The 9638-nt window shown below is 45.0% G+C and overlaps 1 protein-coding gene across 1 annotated transcript; it reads left to right on the forward strand.

The window, feature by feature from the left end:
- The first annotated feature begins 604 nt into the window (after positions 1 to 604).
- LOC123443558 (pentatricopeptide repeat-containing protein At1g80270, mitochondrial-like) lies at positions 605 to 3898 on the forward strand. The gene is made up of 3 exons (XM_045119976.1): positions 605 to 840; positions 1456 to 2011; positions 2449 to 3898. Exons 1-3 carry the CDS (start codon positions 806 to 808, stop codon positions 3694 to 3696), a joined length of 1839 nt encoding a protein of 612 aa, XP_044975911.1. The 5' UTR covers positions 605 to 805; the 3' UTR covers positions 3697 to 3898.
- The last annotated feature ends 5740 nt before the right edge of the window (positions 3899 to 9638 follow it).

A 9638-nucleotide genomic window follows, 5' to 3' on the forward strand; every position in this document is an offset into this window, starting at 1 on the left:
CTCCCCCCTGCGCCTCGCCCCGTCGCCCCCCCCTGCGCCTCGCCCCGTCGCCCCGAGCTCCGGCGGCCCCCTCCCCCCTGCGCCGAGCCCGAGCTCCGGCGGCCCCCCTCCCCCACTGCGCCGAGCCCGAGCTCCGGCGGCCCCCTCCCCCACTGCGCCGAGCCCGAGCTCCGGCGGCCCCCTCCCCCCTGCGCCGAGCCCGAGCTCCGGCGGCCCCCCTCCCCCCCTGCGCCGAGCCCGAGCTCCGGCGGCCCCCTCCCCCCTGCGCCGAGCCCGAGCTCCGACGGCCCCCCTCCCCCCTGCGCCGAGCCCGAGTGCACCTCCCTCCTCTTCCTCCCTCGCAGTGCACCTCTTCCTCCTCCCTCTTCCTACCAAACACAGTCTCATCCAAACATGTCACAACATATGCATGACCATCAAACAACTGAAGATGAATGTATTCATCATGTCTATACTTAGCATGCATCAACACGAAACAACTATGCTAGGATGAGAACAGCCGCCAAACACACCCTAATATTGTGGTGTCGCGCACATCTCCCAGTCCAGCAGCTAGCGCCCCAGCAAAAATATCTAAACTCTCCTCGCAGAGCCGCGCCTCCATCCCATCCCATCCATTCCCCTCTTCTCGCGGGCGGCTAGGGTTTTAGGTTCCCCTCCCCTCTCCCCGCCCCCAAAAGGCAGCCCGTGTTCCTCTAGGGTTTTAGCCGCCTCCCTCCTCCCTTGCTGCGTTCCCCGCACCGTCGCCTCCCCTTTTCCCAACGCCTCAAACCGCCGCCGCCTAACAGTCTCCCGTGCCGCAGCCATGTGGGCGCTCCGCAGAGCCGCTAACCCCCTCAGGTACCGCCCTTCCCCGCCTTCCTCTAGGGCTTCAGATGCTCTTGTCTCGATGATCTTTGGCGGAGAGTCTGATGCGTGATTCGTTCCGTTCGCTCAGCGCTTCGTTGTCCTGTCCAGGACGCGGCTACGCCAACTAAACCTTCTTCCTATATATTCTTTTGATTTGATTCCCCGTCCCGTACTAGCGCAACCCCTCTAGTTAATACTAGGTCCCGATCTCTGCTAACCATGGATAATAGCGTCTCCAGCTCCAGGGGGAGGAAAGCTCGCTCAATCGTTGGCTTCATCCCATTGATCTGTTTTGTAGTCGGAAATCGCAGCTCTCACCCTGGCACTCTGCCATGGCACGATGCTGCTGGGTGTGCACGTACCTGCAGCCTTGGGATTTCCCCTTTTCCTGCTTCTTTCTGATGCTTGAATGAAGAACCATACCTGTCGTTTCTTCTACTTGCCCACCTATCATGAAATGAACCAGTTATACCTATTTTATCTGCCTGTGACATGTATCTTGTATAGTCCTGTTAAATGTCACGACTATACAACATGTATCTTGTGTTGCATGCACTGTGTACTTCTTTTAACTGATTTAGCTGGCATCTTTTGCTTCTGATTCAGGGTTAGTGCCCGCCAAGTTGCAACGGTACGGGGTTGCACAAGCCTTGACGTACTCCTGAGTGCTGATGCTAAGAATGCAGAACAATATTCTGAGCAGGGTTGCCAGATATCGTGTTGCTGCAGTACACCTAGGCCATCAACCAGCCGGTTATCCTTCTCATCGGGCTGGTCCACGTGGAGTAGGAGTTTCTCTTCTCAAACCGATGCAAATTCTGGTGACAATGTCGATGACTTGGAGGACGGGTTTTCTGATCTGGAGGTTCCGCCAGAAGCTGATAAAAAGGATGTGGCATTACCATCTGAAGAGAGTTCTGATGATGATGCTGTTGATGGAGTTGGCCTGTTGGAAGATGACGCTGATGCAAAACCTGACAAGGAGCCAATGAAGAAGGCCTCCCAGTGCCCCCTTCTCAAGATGATGTTGGAAGCTCCAAGGAATGGTGTCTCTGGAACACTCAAGAAATGGGTTGATGGTGGCAATACATTTGATAGAAGTGATATCTTTTATGTCATTTTGAACCTTAGGAAGCGCAAGTTCTACTTCAAAGCCTTGCAGGTGTTTTAACTTTTACCCTGTTTAAATTTTCTCTCTATTTTCCAATGATTCTAAATTCCTACTCTGTTTTTACATGGTGCTCATATTATGGAGATACATGCAGCAATCTCTGGCTTAAATCAAAATGAAGTCAAGATTGCATTTTTACTGAATGCATTTGTACAACCTTAAGTCCTTTTGTTCTCCAAACCATATATAGGACGCCTATTATTTAATCTTTCGTAGCTATACAATGGAATTAACATAATGTCAACAATAAAACATGTACCTTATATAGCCTTTTGCTGTGTTAATCACCACCTGTTTAATTTATTTACTACCCGTGTCTATAGTATAGTATGGGGGTCATGATAATACATGACTGTTCTCATTGTAGCCGCTTATCCCAGCATGCTTGTTGTATTACATGAAAGATAATTCATTCACTTTTAATGCAGCTCCTGGAATGGCTTGAAGATTCCAAACTAATTGAACTGGGAGAACGTGATTATGCTTCGCGCCTTGATTTGGTGGCTAAAGTCCATGGTGTTTACAAAGCTGAAAAGTATATTGAGAGCATTCCTGTATCTCATAGGGGTGAGATTGTATACAGAACTCTTTTAGCAAATTGTGTGGCTGAAGCAAATGTAAAGAAGTCAGAGGAAGTCTTCAATAAGATGAAGGATCTTGGGTTCCCAGTTACAGTATTTGCTATCAATCAGCTTCTGCTACTGTACAAAAGGGTGGACAAGAAGAAGATTGCCGATGTTCTCGCGAAGATGGAAAAGGAGAATGTGAAACCATCACTCTTCACTTATAAGCTCCTTGTGGACACTAAAGGTGCTTTAAGAGATATTGCAGGTATGGAAAAAGTTGTCGAGTCGATGCAAGCAGAAGGTGTGGAGCCAGATCTTCTGTTTCAAGCCACAATTGTGAAACACTACATATTTGCTGGTCACCGTGAGAAAGCTGAAGCAATTTTGGAGTCAATGGAGGGTGGTGATATCAAAGGGAACCGCAATGCCTGCAAGATCTTGTTACCTTTATATGCTTTTCTTGGAAAAAAGGATGATGTTGAGCGGATGTGGCAGGTTTGCGAGGCCAATCCTCGTCTAGACGAGTGCTTGTCTGCTATAGAAGCTTTTGGTAGGCTTGGAGATGTTGAAACGGCTGAGAAAGTCTTTGAGGATATGTTTGCGACATGGAAAACACTCTCCTCCAAATTCTACAATGCTTTGATGAAGGTGTATGCTGAGCAAAACCTTTTCGAGAAGGGTAAGGAGCTAGCAAAGCGCATGGATGAGGATGGTTGCAGACTAGGCATCTCAACGATTGATTCGCTGGTGAAGCTCTATGTGGGCGCTGGAGAGGTGGATAAAGCTGAATCTATACTGCACAAGCTGTCTAAAAGTAACAAGATGAGGCCTCAGTACAGCTCATACCTCATGTTACTTGATAGTTATTCAAAGAAAGGAGACATCCACAATTCAGAGAAGGTGTTTGACCAGTTGCGGCAGATGGGTTATAATGGGAGGGTTAGGCAGTACCAGTTGCTGCTTCATGCATATTTGCATGCAAATGCCCCTGTTTATGGATTTAGAGAGAGGATGAAGGCTGATAACATTTTCCCCAACAGTGTCATCGCATCTTTACTTGCTGCTACGGATCCATTCAACAGGAAGAAGACATTATCTGACATGCTCTAGTAGGGATCTGGAATACCGTTAGGTTCATCTCGTTTGCATGCAATAGCATTTGCTGCTTATGGGTTTCTACTAAAGTATATGATTGATAAAATAATGTTTTGGTCATGTAACGAACCACTAGTGTTTGTTTTGCACTTGGGTTCTAATGCACTTCTGAACTTTCTGCCAGGAATAGATATTGAGCTACTGCCTTGGATTCTTATTTATGTTGATTCTTAAATTATGTCTCTTTCTACTTGTTCCCCTGTAAATATTACCTATTTTGCCAGCAATTTTTGAAGGGCTGATGGGTGATGCTTTTTGTGTTCATTCCCTACTATTGAAGTTTGTTCCTGGAATTTCTTATGAACTGTAGTGGTCTTGTGATCCTGTCTATTTTACAACGTTCCTTCGACATTTGGAGGAATTTTCTAGGAATACTACTCCTCTGTTCCAAAATATAAGACCTTTTAAGGATTTCACTGGAAGACTACATACGAAGCAAAATGAGTGAATCTATACTCTAAAATATGTCTATGTACATCCGTATGTAGTTTATAGTACAATCTCTAAAAGGTCTTATATTTAGGAACGGAGGAGTATATGATAAGATTTTTTTTCTTCTTTTAGAGTGCTTTTGTTTTGCAGGTTTGTAGGAATAGAATCCTATTCTTATGGAAGAATTCTTCTTATCCTCCACATTTCATAAGAAAATAAACATCAGCCTTAGAATAGGTATTAGGAATGTCATACGAATAGGAGACTTGTAGAAAATGAGATGTCATGCATCTCAAATCCTATGAATAGGAACAGAAAAAGACTAATGTTTGTTTTCCATTGAAATGGGAAGGACAGGAAAACTTCTGATGTAGGGATAGGATTCTATTGCTATAAACTAAAGGACTCTAGGATTTTCTTTTCCTATTAGGAATCCTATACTGTAGGATTCCTACAAATTTCCTCCAAACCAAAGCTAGGCCTAAGCTGCAAAACAGAATTTTTGGACTTGGCAAATGTTTGGCTATTGCATTGTAATTTGTGCACCCCATTTGTGTGTGCAAGCAAAATTATAACTCAGGTCACAACCTTTGCTAGTTGAAGGTCTTGTCACGAGCTTAATGCTTGGAAAAGCTTTTCTAGATTTGCAAAGCAGTACACGATATTGATGACAAACCCAGATACATCAAGGGAGTAAGTAAATCATATGGGCAATCCCTCCTGCAAGGCTTAGGGTGTGTTCAGTTTGAGCATAAGGTGTCATGGGATGGGTTGATTCCCTCCCTGGCAGCCCATCCTCATGTTCACTTGTGTTTTCATCCGGAACCGGACCGTCTGCATGCAATGGATATTCCTTTAAGATGCTTCATCTACCGATGCTTGGGAAACGTAGGAACCGGCTCGTTATTCATCGATTGAACGCAAAAGAAAAAGAAAAAAAAAGCCTCACCGCTCACCCCCTCACCCCCGAGGACGTCCCACCCAGCCGCCGCTCACCCCCGAACCCTATCCTCTCGCTCTCCCTCTCGTTCTTCCCTCCCAGCCGCCGCTCTCCCCTCGCATCTGCTCTCCACCGACGGTGAGTCGACGGCCACCGGCGGGGAAAGAACCGGACGGCCAGCGGCGGGAAGGAACCTGCCGCGCCCACCCCATCTTCCTCCCGTCCGACCTGCAGCAGTTCCTCCCCCAGCTCGTCTTGTGCAGCAGCCCCTCCTCCTCCCAGCCCGACCCGCCGCACCGACCCCATCTTCGTCGAGCTGCAGCAGCCCCTCCTCCCAGCCCGACCCGCGGCGCCGACCCCATCTTCGTCGAGCTGCAGCAGCCCCTCCTCCTCCTGAAGGTATGCATCTTGTTGGCCAGCACCATCCCTCCACTTTTCTTGTACTAGGAAAAGCTAGGCTTCTTGCTGCTGTTATGTTTGATAGAGTCCATGCATTGTAGATGGTCAAGAGGGTGAATAGAAGGAAGAGGATGATTAGGGGTGCTACTGTTTTTGTGGTTCTTGCTGCAGTGGCGGTAATTGTTCGTGCCATAATAAGGAAGAGGAGAGCTTGCATTTCCTATGGCCCTATGCATGAAAGAGACAGGCAAAGATTTGATTATCTAAGTAGCAAAATTTGGCAGTGTGATGTGAAGTGTAAAAACATGTTGAGGTTTGAGAGAGCTCCTTTCTTTCATTTGTGTGACATATTGAGGGATCGCAAGTTGCTCAAACCGACTATACATTTAGATGTGGAGCAACAAGTGGCAATGTTTTTGCATACTATTGGACATAACCTTCGGAATAGGGTTGTGGCAACAAACTTTTGTAGATCATTTGGGACAATTAGCATCTACTTTAGACGTGTCCTTCATGCCATTGGACGGACGGCCAACCCAAACAGACAAAAAAGGATAAAATCGTTGTCCGTTTGGGTTGACCCGTTGAAGTTGCTCTTAATTTATCACCTTGACCATGAACACCACGACATTCCAAGCTCCAGAGGAGAAAAAAAATGTGATCCACGGATCTAGCTTAGGCCTTATTTGGTTCCAGAGGAACTAATCCACTAGGGGTTCGAATTGATCCCTGCCTGTCACCAATCCACTGCATAACTAATCCATGTCAAACCCCTTCTCTTCAGACTCATTTGCTTCTCTCAAACTAAAAGGGGGGTTTGGTTCAGTTAATAATGACCCATCAATTTCAACAAGAAAAACAAACATCCTAGATAACCATACAAAATTGATGTGCACCGTATAATAAGATAAACAAAAATCCTTGATAATCATACAAAAAAATGGTGTACAACATAGCATTTGAATGCAACACTAGCATATATAAGCAAGAACTTTTGTGATAATTCAGCACAAATTACATATCATCCTTGATAATTTAGTACAAACTACTCCGAACTTTTGCGATTCATTTGAAAAATAAATAAACAAGACTTGTTCCTCGATTGTGCACTTCTCGCCGATGGGCCTACTCATATCCATGTTCTTCAGCTGGCATTTCTGGTTCAAGCAAGGCATAATAAGGGTAATGAACTCATCATTAAACAAAGACCCAATTAAGCAAGCTTTGTGTTACGACTAGACTGCTAGAGCCAGATTCGGATTTTACTGAATAATTTTGACTTCTAGACGCAATTAATTAGTGTATGCATGTGATGCAGCTAGTAGTTGGAGAAACACTTCTATATTATGTACGATTTTGACTGTTGTACGATTTTGACCGCCCTGTGTTAAAATGAGCAGTTATCATACAAGAAAGCCACCTTAAAATTTCCCACTTTTTACCAGAAGACTTGAAGATATCAGGTTTGGGCAGGCAAGTTGCACATGATTGGCAAGCTCAACACATCTAGAAGGATTGAAGCCAGATTCAGATTTTGCTGAATAAAAAGTTCAAAACTTTCTGATACGACTAGACTGCTAGAGCCTAAGTAACACTGCAATGCAAACAACAAGAAAAGCATAATATCATCCTCTTCCTCCTCCCTCATCCTCTTTCCATCCACACTTGTCGATTTCATATTAACACTAAGTAACCATCAAATAAAAAAAATGTAACCAACAGGATGTCAATTTTTCATCAATGTAATGCATAACATATATGGCATTATGCAGAGAATCTGTTTAGATGAAGGACTATAAAATTCATCATTGTAATGCATATCATATATGACAGCATACACATAAATCAATGAGAAGGGTAAAGGTTGGATGCATCAAACCTGGATTTTTGACTTGACTTTTTCGACGTTTTTGCTTATATCGCTTATCTAGACAATGAACTGGCGTCTTAACTGGATCCTACGACGGAGGTAATTCGTCCTCTCCCACTCGACGTGCAAAGAAGGTGATCTACAAAACAAAAAAGAGAATAAAAGATAACAGTTAACTGTTCTGTAAAGATGGAGGACCCATGATTGTCTTGGAAAAGATGTCAAGATTCAACAAGGAGCTATAAAAAGAAACACATGATATCTCTAGCAAACACGCAATGCTGCAACACTACGCCATGTTAAAACAACACAACACTTCAAGTAAGAAAGCAAATTGAACATTATCAGTCTCGCTAAGTCCACCACCATCATAGCAAAGGTTTCATTTCTAAGGGTTCAGAAATACAACACAAGTTCTGCAGTAGAAAGATTCATCAGATAGTGGATTCTTTCCTGACATGAAAGGTGACAACGTAATTTACACCCCTACTACAATATGTTGCTAGAATAAACCTACCTATAACACTCATGAGAGCCAGTGTTGATTAAATCAGAGGGTCAGAGAGACAGAGAGATGGAGAGTCTAGAACAGAACAGGCATGCACTTTATTTTCTTTATTACAGTACATTTACGCAGACAAGAAATAGATGCAGTTATGACCCTTCGGCAAAGACCAACAAAATCAAACATTCAGAGAACATGATGGTGAGATTGGACGGGAATTAATGTACACAAGAATTAATTGCATCAGAGAACATGATGCAGTTTTGCTCATCAAAAAACGTGTACATTCAGAGATTAATCGCATCAAAGAACGCCCAAGAAACATCCGAGCGAGCCATTCAGATGAACCTAGGCAAACCAGAATTACAAAAGCAGAGCAAAATGGCCCTGCTCTCCTCCCCGCATGGCGCCAGGCGAAAACCTCCTCTAAGCAAACCACGCCGTAGAAGCTGAACCCTACCAGATTCCTGTCGCAAATCAAGCGGGCGCCCTCACTCCCTCCCTCCCACTCCCTCTAGTTGTACTCGAGCCCCACGACGACTTTGTCCGGCGTCGGCGGTGGAGTAAAGATGCAGCAGATCGGCAAAAAAACCCGTCGCTGCCGCCACTCTCACCGTCAACCCTAGGTCTCGTGCGCTCGTCTCGTGTGGATTTAGTTCCACGCGTTCGAGGCGATTCTTTTGTACCCGTGAAACGTAGCGGACCAACGTGGTTTGGGCCGGGATCTTCTCCACCGTGACCCAAACCAAACAACAAAATAAAACCCACGTGGAACAGTTCCCGGCTTGAAACGACCCACGTGAATTGGGCCGAGATACCTGGCTAACCACGTGGTTTACGTGCTAAGGCTGGCCATAGTGGGAGTAACTTAGATATTATCATGTACTTGGGATTAACAAACATGCTGATGTGGCAGACAATTAAAGAAAAAAGAGAGGGTTATAGTAACATAGGTAGATACCGTAACATGTTAAATGATATGCTACTATGTGTCATGCATGTTAATAAATAAGACCATCTATGATACTACTTTATGATACTATGCACTATGAATATAGTATTATACAATAGCATCATATGCAAGATACTGCTATATGATACTCCAATTGTGACCAGCCTAACCAAACGAGGCCTTAGAGCAAGTACAATAGTAGAGCCGGTTGCCGGCTGTAAGCTCATGCCATGTCACTTATAGCCCATCTTATAGCTAACATGTACAATAGTTGGTTAAAGAGTGTACTACTTATTTATTATATGGCCCACTTTTCATTCTCACAAAGTGTCTAAGAGCACGTGTTAGAGCTGGCTCTTAGCTAAGAGCCCGCTTACCTTCTCTCTCCTCTTCTCTCTTCTCCAACTAAGCAAAAATATACTACTTTATTTCTTATAGCCAGCTGACTCAGCTCTATTGTACTTGCTCTTAGGAATCCGGAGCACCACCAACCCATGGATGACACTCCTCTCCGTGCCCATTGCACACACTCCAATGAGTCTCCCACTAGACATAATTTTCCGATGAAACCAAGCAACTGCGTTTGGTGCATCCCGCGAAGAGACCGAGAGAGAAACCAAGCCAAACCGAACAGTATAGGATGGAGTGCTCGCTGAATTACTAGATACTCTTTTCTTGCTGCGCCACCACCCTCACACATTCCCATGCGTACATTTCCCCACGCACACACGCTCCGCTCCCTGCATAGATGCCGTGCTCACTACAGCTACGACGACACGGCATCACAAAACACTTTGCC

Source organism: Hordeum vulgare, chromosome 3H (assembly GCF_904849725.1).
Source record: "Hordeum vulgare subsp. vulgare chromosome 3H, MorexV3_pseudomolecules_assembly, whole genome shotgun sequence".
Taxonomy (NCBI): Eukaryota; Viridiplantae; Streptophyta; class Magnoliopsida; order Poales; family Poaceae; genus Hordeum; species Hordeum vulgare.